The sequence below is a fragment of the Hippocampus comes genome, unplaced genomic scaffold (genome assembly GCF_001891065.2).
Source record: "Hippocampus comes isolate QL1 unplaced genomic scaffold, H_comes_QL1_v1.1 scaffold143, whole genome shotgun sequence".
Taxonomy (NCBI): Eukaryota; Metazoa; Chordata; class Actinopteri; order Syngnathiformes; family Syngnathidae; genus Hippocampus; species Hippocampus comes.
Window position 1 is genome coordinate 602,156 of NW_017805504.1, and position 13,301 is coordinate 615,456.

At 44.0% G+C, this 13,301-nt stretch overlaps 1 protein-coding gene across 1 annotated transcript in view; it reads left to right on the plus strand.

Annotated features, from left to right (window-relative positions):
- LOC109520356 (caspase activity and apoptosis inhibitor 1-like) overlaps window positions 1–7,079 on the plus strand; it is a 12,142-nt gene extending 5,063 nt beyond the window's left edge. The window contains exon 6 of the mRNA XM_019877503.1: window positions 7,057–7,079. Coding sequence (XP_019733062.1) covers window positions 7,057–7,064 — 8 coding nt within the window. The 3' untranslated portion in view covers window positions 7,065–7,079. The remainder of the gene's footprint in view (window positions 1–7,056) is intronic.
- Window positions 7,080–13,301: the final 6,222 nt, after the last annotated feature.

Sequence of the window (13,301 nt, forward strand, 5' to 3'; positions counted from 1 at the left end):
GCCGCAGTTAAAGGTCAGGTGAAAGTGATGAGTCACTTCGAAAGTTGCCATCCGAGAAGCAAAAGATCCATCATGTGTCGAGCCCAACATATTTGTGGCAAGGATCCAATATTGATAACCTTAACCTCATCTTATTTGGAGGTGACTCATTAGGCGCGGGAGTAATGATACGTCACGGAAGGCAATCAGGCTCCGTGAGTGATGGACTGCAGGGCCGCTGATGATGCTCATCCTGTTTGCAAGTAAATCAGCAGAGTTTGAACAAAGTTCGACCATTTTCAGGTTTACTGCACGTGAGCCGGAACAAGTCAGCAATCGTCAAGGTCGGACATGCGTGCGGGTAGTCTCATTGATCCAGGTTATTCCTTTCAATCACAATGGCTTCGGTTGTCTTAGAAGACGATTGGCCTCTCATCGGAGCGGGTGTCATCAGTTCACGCAACGAGACTTGGTGAGGACAGACCAGCCTGAGTTGGTGTGGAAAAGCCAAATATTGATTAGGCTCGGAAGTTGGAGGCGCGCCACACCACTGGAAATGGTATCACTCTTTTGAGGGGTGCTCGGATATTTGCTTGTGATGCATTTTTAAATTGAACATCCCCAAAGGGTAATCCATACTTGACCTGTCAAGTATGGATAGCGGTTCGGTTCGGATGATGGGTAAGTGCTCGGGTAGACTCGGAGATTTGGTCTTGTGGTTAAGTGTTAGGGTTTAGAGTTCAAAGTTAACTGTTGGGGTGAGACGTTAGGGTCAGGATTGACATTAGCGTTGCCATTACTGTTTAATGTGAGGGGTTAAAGTGAAGTGTGCGGTTAGTGACTGATAGAGATTAGGGTGTAGGGTGCGGAGTTATTGTCCAAGGCCAAGGTGATTAGGATTTGCAGGCATTCCTGCGTGGGTTTTCTCCGGGTACTCCAGTTTCCTCCCACATTCCAAAAACATGCATGGCAACTTAATGGAACACTCTAAATTGTCCTGAGGTGTGAGTTTGAGCTAAGATGGATGTTCGTGTCTGCATGCTCTGCGATTGGCTGGCAACCGTTTCAGGGCGTGCCCCGCCTACTGCGGATCAGAAGATGGATGGCTTTTGACTCCGTTTTTTTTTTTTAAGTTTGACTGTTTTTGTGCTTTCGACTGTCTTGATTATTAATTTATTGTTTGTCGTTGTATGAATTATTTTTGCTCCATGTACAGCGCTTTGTATACAGCAGTGGTTGTTATAAATTGTCCCATACAGTTGAGTTGAGTTTTGAGGTTATTGTAGAGTGAGGGTTGTTCGGCTATGGTTCGAGGTCGTGTCTTGGGGTTTGGGTCTTACAGGGCACGGTTGTGGTAAAATGTGTGGCGTTACGATCCAGGGAGGGTTAGGATTGGGGTCGCAATAAATATCTGAATAAATAAACCTTGCCCATAATCGGCCCAAATTGAGTTTGGCTTGGAATCATCGCCCGCACGGCGCGCCAAATGGATGCGCGAGTGTCCGCTTCTGCAAATGGGCTTATGTTAAAGGGAGCGTTCCCATGGTTACGCAGCGACCGCTTCAATGCCGCTCTCCGGGGAGTCTCCATGAAGCAGCGGCGCTGAGCGGGAAACGATTGTGGATCGGTGGCGGCGGGGTGGCGAGCCGCGGGTGTTGGCTTAAAACTCAAATGGGGAAGTCGAGGCAAGACTTAAGGAGAAGGCATTCATCTTCGTTGGCGTCGTCCCCCCGCGGTTAAATGCCTCACTTTAGTATCCAGTATGCCTATTACAGCTGTTAGGAGCACATCATGCTGTACCTTGTCAATCAAAATTGTAAACACAACATTGCACCTCACACTTTTCATCAAGCCTTCGTCAATTATATCCATTGGGAGTCGTCACGGAACTCTTTGGCGTCGGGAATGTCGCATTCATTTCCAACACATCACCGCCTGCCGGAGAACTTAATAAAGGCGCCTATTGAAATGTCATACCTGCTTACTGGTGAATGTGTTTTATATTCTACATGTCTGGATCCATTAGCAAAAGTCTTTGTGATAAGAAATGGGCTGCTCAGTGGAGCTCGACCACTTTCTGGCTGCTAGCTCCTCTCGCTCCTTTATGCCTTGATAAACTTTTCAGTTTTTATGGAGAAAGAATATCAGCTTGGTTGTCCAACTGAGGCTTTCATCCCACTTTCAGATTTTGCGCGGAAGCGCCAACCTTCTTGCTGACGAAAACATACACTTTCACATAAAACAACAGAATAAGGGCTGTTCGCAAAGAAAAGCGCTTGTTGGCTCTCGGGTTCAAATGCGGAAAGGCTGATCGCGTTGTTGACAAAAACGGTGGCTTCGATACCCGGCGAGAAAACCATATCATTGTGGTTGACCAAAAAAATGTGCTTTATTTACCTTTGACTTTTTACGCAGAATGACATCTTGATTTTTGGGCAAAAACCTTCCTTCCTTCCTTCCTTTTAGTTTTTTTGTTAAAAAAAATAATAAAAATAGGAGTCTGCAAGACAAGTGGTATTGAAAACCACAAACCAACACGCACATTGATCACATTCACACAATTGTCCAGTTTTGCCAGGACAGGCTATTACTCAAAACAGCAGCTATCCCCCAACAATCTATAGACATACATCATCCAGAAGAAACACATTTATCACAGGGTAGCAAGAAAGGAGGACGTGTTGCGTCATAGCGCTGATTGGATCTCGGGAGAAGGCCTCGAAAGTTCCAAATCATTCGTTCTTTGCAAATGAAATGAGGCAGGTGCTATTATTTGCTGCGAGGCATTCAATCTCTTTAAAAAAAGACCCTTTTGCTTTATTCGCGGCATCGATGGTGATCTTAATAACGGCGTCATACCCATTCCGAGCACCCAAAATCGAAACAAGGGGCCCAATTTCCAGCTTTCTTTCGCCTCTTAGGAGCAGTAATTCTCAAAGTGGCTCCCTCGAGTGGTCCGCAAAAGAATCACTGCCTAAGTACAGTTCAGTTGTATTTTACTTTTACGTTGAAGAAGCTTGTATTCTTTATCTTGAACTTGTTTTCAACATTCATTTAGGGACATGTGTTTTCAGTTTATTGTGCAATATATTTTAATTGAATTATATCGTGATTTTAATATTCCTACATTAGAGCGCAGTTATCACAGTTCGGGGACGAACTGAATGGCGATCGGATCCCACAAACGTAAACACAAAACAAAACCTTGTAACAAAAATATTTAATGAACAACAAAAAGCACCGACAAAGTATAAACAGATATCGCTGGCCAACGAGAACCAGGAAAAACAATCCAATTACAAAAAGCGGTTGCAAAATGACAAGGAAATAGTAGTCCGACGATACAAACGAAATGGCTAAAGTCCAGTCGCATGAAACCAAAAACAAGAGCAAAGAACTAGAGGCAATAGTGATGATGACGAGAACGAGAGGTCAAGAAAGCAACATTTGAGAGAGAGCAGCAACAAGGTCAATAATCCGACGAGCACCAGGCAGCTTGTCAGACCTTAAATACATGGCTTAATCATTAAAATTGAATTGGCAACAGGTGTGATCGCATGGAAAACATGTCTTCCACTGCCACCTGCTGGAGACACACAAGAACAGGACCATGACAGCAGTGTTACGTTCAAAATGTGCCTAATGTTCCAGTAGCTTAAAATATGACTATTCAAAACAATACCAAATGCCATTAAGTCATGTTTTTTTTTTTTAGAGGATAACAATTACTGTTGCATTTGTCTGCATGCTTTGTTTCCGAAAAAGAAGACAAACTACTGATTTGCAATTTCCGAAAAAAGATTTTAGCTTTTGATGAATTGAATTTCATTGAGTCTGTGCGCGTTTACATCCAAAGAGAAGTCATTTTTGTTCCCTGATTTTACGGATCTCAAAACCAAGGAACCTACCAAACTGTGATTTTTGGCAAACACCGTAGCCATCCTCCATGCGTGTCATTTCACCAAAAAAACAGACTCCTGAGGGTAGCCATAACGACACTGTGGCCCTTGAAGAAAACAAGCTTGATACCCATACCTTGGACCTTTTTGGCACCCAGGTATAATTTCTGCCTCCCGAGCATCTTGAAGCAACTTCTTCTCGCCAAGCTGCCGCTGCCGCAATATGAATAAAGAGGAGAAAACAAGCGCTCGCGTCTGTTGCCTTCTCGCACGGCGTACAGTTCTGAAGTCAATTTCACGCTCCGCTGCTTCCTCGGACAATTTAGACAGGCTGATGCCTACAGCACAACACGAAGAAGCTTTGCTTATTTATTTATTAGATTTTTTTCTTCTTTTTTTGGGGTATGTGTGCCATTGTTCGTGCTGAAATGGTGTCAAGAGAATAGAGAATAGACACACACGCATATACAAAGCGGAAGCGCTCAACAGCAGGGGAATTGTTTTCTTAGTTGCTCATCCAGTGTTTGTCCCACCGCGTGTCTGCATGACGACATGAAACGCATTCCGAAGTGAAAAGCCAATGTGGCAATGTCAGCATAGAGAGAATGGCTGTGAAGAAAATGGAAGAAAGCAGATCCCGCCAACCCAAATGCCGTGTAACAACCTACATTGCGCATGTGTTTTATGTAGGCTAGTGGTTAGCTCGTCTTGTCAATTATATCAATCTGTCAATCAACAGGCAAGTTGATTTGGAAAGTCAAACGTAGTTCACATGATTACTGAGGCACTGACGGCACAAACATGAGGGTAAAAGTGATAGTGTGCTGTCGTCTACTAGCAAGCTAGCTATTATGTTTTGCTAACTCACCCAAAAACTACCGAGTGAACATTTGATACTTACTGTTGCTATGCGTGCCTTCTACAAACAGGTTGGACTAAACATTTAGGGTTACTGTATCTCTGTTATTATTTTAGGTAGAATCGTTTATTTGCCCGAAGCACTGTTTCAAACCAATTCATTATTATGATCATGACCGTATTTTCCAGACCATACGGCGCACCACATTAAGAGGTGCAGTGTCAGTTACGGTTGATATTTCTGTTTTTAACACATACAGTACATAACACAATGCATTATTGGAGGCAGGCATGGTAAAACGTATGCTAGTTTAAACAAAATGTTAGCATGCGCAGTAGCATGCAAGCACGCTAGCGTAGGTTTTCAAAAATGCAGTTGGAGCAAAACTGAGTTCGGTGGTCCTTTTATTGAAGTATTTCACACTGTGCTCACATTAGTTTTGAATCAATCCTCATCCACAAATCCAAGTCCTCAGATATATCTGAAAATGAACAACTGGGCAAGTTCTCCACCGAACATGCCAGCTTCCCTCTCGTCGTTGTCAGAGTCAGCCTCGTTGCTGTGCGGCTCCTCAGAAATGATGCCGGCTTTTTCGAAAGCACGAGCATCACTGCAAAGCAGGCACCTTTGTCCAAACAACCACAATCCATTCACAAATATCATCAGATAGTCAAGCGGGGCGCTTATCGAAGTCACACAGCAATAATCACAGATGTTGTAACTTTGTGCATAGATTAGGCGGCCCGTCCATCCATCCATCCATTTTCTGAACTGCTTTATCAGAGGATATCCGAGCTGTCTTCGGGCAGTGGGCGGGGGACACCCTGAACCGGTTGCCAGCCAAGCGCAGGGCACACATAGACGAACAACCAGCCGCCCTCACACTCACAACTAGAGTGTTCAATCAGCCTGCCATACATGTTTTTGGAATGTGGGAGAAAACCGGAGTACCCGGAGAAAACCCACGTAGGCACGGGGAGAACATGCAAACTCCACACAGGAAGGCCAGAGCTGGAATCGAACCCGGTACCTCTGCACTATGAGGTCAACGTGCTAACCACTCCCCACCGGGCTGCCCACACCTCGTCCATTTTGGAGAAAATTTAAGACTTTTAAGTGCGCCCTATGGTCGTGAAAATGCGATATTATTTGTACAGTAGTACTAATAGTCGTAGTTAGTCAGAGCCATCACACCCATGGGGGATGCGCAACTCCCAGACGGTTAACTGCCACTCTTTTTTTCTCAATGCCCCTCCCCTTTTTGTGTAAGTAACCCGGGGGCAGTGTCAAAGATTATTTTAGTTTTAACACCCCTAGATTAGGGTTGAGTTGAGAGTTGGGGTAAGAGGTTATGGTTAGGACTTCTGTCCATCCACATCAGTTTTGAACTTGACAAGTGTAAAACGGCCAAGAGGGGGCAGTGCAGGAGTTGTTAACGTTGCCACTACTTATTTGGAACCTCACGTCTATCTCTTCAAGCATAGCCACGGGAGCTAAGAGGCATTGATTTACATAGATCAACGGGAGTACTTTGGGCCGGCGGCGGGGGTGAAAGTGCTCTCAATTTAAGTACAGACAATTTTGTCGCAGGGGTTGCAGCGAATGACAGTGATATGATACGACGTGATCGATATTCTAGAAATGCCGGAGATGTCAGTGAAAGAACAGCACGGATCCATTTGCGGCACACTTATTGTGATTGCCGTCGATTACCCGGAGCTTTCCCCAAACCCTTTGCATTTACTGGCACTTGGGCTTCATAAAAAATTCAGCCAAGTAAACGGAAACAATACGGACTTCCCGGTAATGAAGTCTGGACTGTAAAAACCGCAGTAGTCCCGAGTGATCATGACTAAGCATTGTATATGAAAAGTAGCCATTAAAAAACACACACACACACACACACACACACACACACACACACACACACACACACACACACACACACACACACAGAGTTGGTTGAACTAAATGAGGAATTAAAAAACACGAGGCATTAAAAAAGAGCCATGTTTAATATTCGTAGGGCATCCTGTAAAAATCTTGGCCTCGGTTCTTAGTCGACATCAGCCTCGGCAGGCATGCACTTTTTTTCTCCAAAGGTAAGCGTGTGTTGCGTTAAAATACCTTTCAGGGTTATGTAATGGTGATTATCTCACTTCCTGTTTGTGGTTTCCATATTTAACAAAGGGGACAAGTTCATAAATCAGCCATTTAGCTTAATGTGCCTGTCCTTTTTTTTCTTTTTTTTGAGGTGGGGTGGGGAGTAAATGACGACTCGAAGCCTATTTGTCTTTGCTATTAATGTGACTGATGCAGGCCATTGAGCGTGCTGTTCAGTACCCGGATCGAGGCCGGATGGCGGAAGGGGGTCGGAGATTGGATGGAACAACACTTGAAACTTTGCTGCTGTGAATTGGGAATTTCTCCATTGCGAGACTAATAAAGGTTTTCTTATCTTATCTTATCTTAAATTCCATCTGTTAGCTTCGGTGGCTTCCCAGCGAACTAAAGGTCAGTCGGTCTTTCAAGGCTTCGATGTCTGTCGGAGAGATGACTCATTTCAAAAGACGGGTTTACTCGAACGAGATCTCTATCGCCCGTCACATTTTGGAGCCGGCTACAAGTACATCCAAGAAGCTTTTAAGTCCCCTCGCTTTTAAAGCTCCGTAAACCAACAGTTGCATCATTTGGGAAAACTTGAAAGCCCCGACCGGAGTCTCTCTGTCAGCGTTTTGGAAACTTCCACTGCCGGCGGCGTTACAAATAGCACAAAGTTTAGCCAAGTGTGAAATCATATAACGAGGCTGTTGCACACAAACTTGATAGAGGGGATTCTGTTATTGCAGGTAAATAGTTGAATCCATCTCATTTTGACGTGACGGCAATTCTGTTTTTTTTTTTTTAATGCTACTGCGACCGATGTTTGACAAAATCCAATGGGATCCATATCGGGTGTGCTCTCAAGGATCGGGAAAGCTCTTTTGGCAAGAACTAGCTGACAGTGATTTCATTTGTCAAAGTAGATAAATCATCCATATTGAGCGCGTCTCTCGTGCCGCCCTGATTCAATTTGCCACCCTCTGGTGGTGCAAGAAGCCGCGCTTACTTTGAAGGTTACGCCGTCTCAGCATTTCAATTAGTCGTACCGCTTTTTTTTAAGGTGGGGGGCATTCAAGCAGGTTTGTGCTTTTTTTTTTTCCCTCATCCCATTTGAGGTGACTTATCCGAACAATCGGGAAAAAAGCAAAAGCGAACCAATCAACCCAACCGACTTACAAACCAATTGATAAGCAAAAACAGGCCAACAAAAACACAGACGTAACCAACCACTCCACTGACAAAATGACAAACTAACAAAACATGGTAACCACGGTAACGCAAAGGCAGATCGAAACACTGCAGTCCATTGATCGGTTGACTCATTCGTCCCTTTTTTTTTTTTTTTTTTTCATTTTTCTGACTTACTGGGTGAAAAGCTGCGCGTATAGTGAAGGATCTGATTGACTTAGTCGCACCACTTCTTCAAGGAGACTTTGGGATTTTCTGTCAGCCGATTAGATGTGTCGGATCCCAACCATCGGGTGAAAAAGGGTCTTGGTGAAAGTGTTTTTCAGACAACTAAAATCCAAATAAAGAACCCTCTGTGAGTTGGAAGGTGACCGCTTCGAGGGCACCTGATGCATGCCAGGTTGCATTTAGAGGTGCGACGGGGAAGAGCAAGGGTGGCGGGTGTCTCGTCTGACAAAAGGGGACAGGAGCTGTCATCTGGAAAACAATTTGTGCTGCAGACGGAAAGCTTGAAAGCTATATTTTTGAAGCGCGGCTTCAAATTTCTTTTGTGCGTCCGGGTGGCTTTTTTAAATAATTCAGTCAGTTAAAAGCTCTCTGGAAATGTGATGCTCATATGACATGGGAAGCGACGATTGATCTTTTATTTTAGTTTTTTATTTTTCTTTTCAGGAAAGAGAGTTGTCATTTTCGCACCAGTGAAATAAATGTGGACTTTTTCCTGTCTTTGACGCTTTGAGTGAATGAGTAGTCGTTACGGAACCTCCTATCGAACGCTCTTTTTAAAGAACACTCATTTGAAGGATGGTTTTGAGAGCAAGGTTTGAAGGGAACAATGATTTGACCCTTGCTTTCTGACAAATCTTTGATGATTTAGTGCAGGGGTGTCAAACTCATTTTTGTCGCCGGCCAAATTGTAATTTTCGTTTCCCTTGGAGGGCCATTAGGACTGAAACTAAATAAAGAAGTCAAGAATAACGTTTTATTCAAAATTTTCATTGAGTAACTGTAATGAGGGGTTTTGGTCACAAGAAAATGCTTACAATGTGTCACTGATTTATTACATGTGAAAATTTGGTCCAGCTTTTAGCAAGCATCATGCTAGTTGTCATTTTTGATTTGCTTTCGCGGGCCATTAAAAATGATTTGGCGGGCCACATCTGGCCCCCGGGCCTTGAGTTTGACAAGTGTGATTTAGTGAGATAATGTTATTCCAAAAGGCGGCAAATTGGAGACCTCCGCGTCCGCTCACAAGAAAATAATACTGTACAGCATTTAGATCTGCATGTTCATTTGCAGGCGCCAGTTCCTCGTCCCTCTCGCCACCTCTCCGCAAAGTGGAAATGGGTCGTTTTTGGATTTGGCGTTCGGCCGACGTACGTCGCTTCTGTCAAGTTATACGGGAATTGATTGTGAGTGACGGGCAAACGATGACACGACAACTGTGGCTCGCCTTCCCTTTTGCCTTTTTTCAAAAGAAGCTTTGAAATTCAAGGAAAAACCTTGACTGGTTTTCCCCGCATGAGGTTTGCTCGGGCCAACAACGGCGTCAATCCGTCACCTCCGCCTTCCTTTGTTATACCGATGAGTCATAAGAGGCGCTTGTTTGCATTTTCATGCATTAACGGCTATGAGTTTGTTTACCTTCTCCCCCCCGCCTGCCCGAACGTGTCGTCTCATTGGCAAAACGCACAAGTTCACCCTCTGGACACCGGGCTGACAAAATGATGGATCGGTTCTTCCATATTGGTTTGTTGATCTATAGTCACGTCTCCCTTTGTCCTTGCCGTCAGAGTGGATATTGGCATTTGCCACTCAGGAGGCTGCACCCCACATAGCCTCTCCGGTCCCATAACTGCTGATTAGTCAAAGGCGCTTTTGGCCTGTGGAATAATTAATGCTCGGCCTTGGGGTCTTGACTCTGTGGAGGTGAGCAAGCAGTAGTGGGTCAGGCAGCAAGGGTCTTGACACCTTATGAGAAGAGAGGTCGCGGCCGGTTCAATGTTAATGCTTCCCCCGGTTAACCTCGCATACCTGCCAACAAGTCAGGAATTTGTACCTTGGTGTGAGGTGAAACCTTTCATTGCCTCTTAATTCGTTTGTTTATAGCCAGCTAGGAAAGAGGAGGCGTGAGGGCGTTCTGGAGTACCGGGTTGTGTAAATCAGGGGTCCCCAACCTTTTTTGCCTCACGGACCGGTTTAATGTCAGACAATATTTTCAGCGACCGGCCTTTAAAGGCTGGATAAATACAACAAATTAATATAATATGACCGGCATGAAAACTGTGGTATTTTCGAAACATAATAATAAATACGAATCACTGTCTGGCCACAACACTCTCTGGTCGCTATGGTAATGTTTACACGTACCTTCAAAATAAGACTGCAAATACAAAGTGCATGAAAAATATGACTCACCATCGCCGTATATTATGCAGACTGGGCTTGGTGCGTGGGAATCTCCTGTTGAGATAAATCCGTATTTTAAGTAGGACTCCTGATACTGTCTATTAAAAGTAGCCTTCTTTTTCTTGAAAGTCGTAGGCTCCTCTTCGGTCTCCTGGCTGGGCCTTTCCCCCTTCCCAAAGAAACTTTCCAAAGACGTTTGTTTTTTACTCATTTTGCTAGCTCCTGGGTTTCATTTTAGCGGTAACCTATCACGTGACTGAGAAACGCACCTTCACCTGCGTCAAGAGTGACATATTGTAGACGAATGTAACAGAGGTAATGTAACTTATGTATTCTTTCTGTGCAGCCCGGTACCAAATGACCCACGGACCGGTACCGGTCTGCGGCCCGGGGGTTGGGGACCTCTGGTGTAAATGACGACGGACACACCGACCGAGCAATGTACCAGCGGGCTCATTGATCAACCATGAAACTGACAGACCGAGCACCCGGCCAATAGATCCGCCGGCACTCAGCAAGCAAGCGAGAAACCGATCAGCGAACGTTTCCGGGAGAATAAACCGAACCGTCAAACCATTCGGCTGACGAAACGAGTGGCGGAGAAACCAAACAACGCAGCACACGAGAACAAAATGGGGCCAGAGATGAGGCGCATGACACCTCGCAGCTCATATTGTGAAGGATCTGAATGACAATCTCGTTCTGTTTGAATTGGCCTAGCTGTTTGTCATCTCGAGCGGATGAAATATTCAAGAGGGATGGTTGGTGCGACGTGCTTGACCTCCCAAGCCAAACCACTGCCCCGTTATTACAGTCCTGATGGAAGCATATGCACTCCAAATATGAAACCACACAATTAACCCAGAGTGGATTTATGAGGGGAAAAAAATAAAAAACCACGGAATCACCGTTTTTCTTGCCACCTCGAGTAATGCTTGCGTTATCTAGCCCATTGGCATGACGGAAAACAAACGTGAGCAGTTCGATGCGATTGATGGAGGTATCATGATAGTCTTACAGCAGCCTCTTCGACATCCCGACACACTCGGTTTAAAGGCTTCATGCGGAGCAGAGTTCGTAGGGCATCTTTTTTTTTCCTTTAATTGATTAAAGGAAAATCTGCGATTGGCTGGCAACCGGTTCAGGGTGTCCCCCGCCGACTGCCCAAAGACGGCTGGGATAGGCTCCAGCACCCCCCGCGACCCTTGTGAGGATAAAGCGGATCGGAAAATGAATGAATGAATGAAAGTTTTAGTCATGTATTTTTGTATTTTTTTTAATTGTTTTTTTTTTTGGGTCTAATATGGTTTTCGTGTTTAAAATGTCGCTATATTCTTCTGTGTTAAATGCTTTGTTCGATTGCAGAAGTGTTTTGCCACTGAGCAAATGCCTGTCGTAATGTCCTTGAGCAATATCGCCGCAGTTCTGATAACTGTGATCGTTCCTGCTCGCTGTAATTGTGATATGACATTTTCAAAGCGCAGTGCCGTAGTTTATTTATTTATTTATTCGTTTATTTGCAATTTGACTCACTCTGGCGCTTGTTCATCTGATCGAGAAAACGGACAAAATCATTGATTCCATTTTCTCCAGCAAAGTCTCATCGATGGTTAAGATATGGAGCTTTTTTTTCGGCATCGTTATCCAACACTCAAAAGTGGCGTCACATCTCCAGAGATGGGAAAAGTCTGTATTTCTTTAATGAACTGCAAATAATCACTGCTGCTTGCTCCGTGTTTTCAACCACAGGCAAGTTCCAGATAAAGTGGGGATTTAGAATTAGTGTGGGTAATTATGAGGATGATTGTACATTTTGGTGGGGGCTAGGGGGTCTTTTTCACTGCGTCGATTTTTTTTTTTTTTCCCTTCAAAAATACGCTGGTAAGCGAAGCGCAATGAAAACATGTCATTTTACTTTCAAAGTGGCTGGGAGGCAAACGGCTCCTTATGAAACTTTGATTCCAAGCGGCTGGCGTTAATCCCCCTTTTCGTAACTCCTTTGAACCCTCCCCATGCTCTTAAAGGAGCATTAATCGATAATGAACTCAATCTAGCCACATTAGATCCCCATCAGGGATATACTATTTATGAATGCCCCCCCACCCCCCCACCCCCTCCCCGCTCCCACTGCGTAAATCTATAACGTGAAAGGCTCTGAGAGAGAGAGACAGACAGACAGCTTTTTAATTTAATTTCTTTACCCCCAACAAAATGAACATGTAGGCAATGAATATGCTCTTTTATCATTTTTTTTAATATTAGTGAGTTTTGGGAGGTTTCATTTGAGGACCGATATTTGCAAACATTTAAAATTTTGAACAAAAGAATCCAAATTAGCGCATTTTCAGGCCTGTTCAGCCTCAAAGAAAAAAGTTATAAATTTGTCAGAATAATAATAAAAAGCGAATTTTATTTAGTATTATTTATTTTATTTTATTGTAACCTTAAAGTTAAGTTAAAGTTTGAAAGTGCAGATAACCTCGAATTAACGGATTGAACACAAATTAGTAAGCAACTGTATGTCAGCAGACAATATAACACTGCTTGCAGTCATATCCTCTACATAAAACGATTAATATTAGTGCTGCACCGATGAGCTTAGAGAAGAGTTCAGATGATTATTATGAATACAAAGGTAGGGCTGCTGCAAAGAGGCAAGGACTGTCAAGTGCTCTCGTGGGGTTCATCATAACGCATCAAAGAACAGTATATATGTCTGTCTTATACTGCCCCCAGGTGGCCAAGGCAGGCGCACTAGAAGGAGCCACGGGACAAAAACTGAATAAAATATCTTGGAGTGCTATTTTCCCCCCTCATTAAAATACATTATTTGGATTCATTTCGCGAGGATTACGGCAATAACA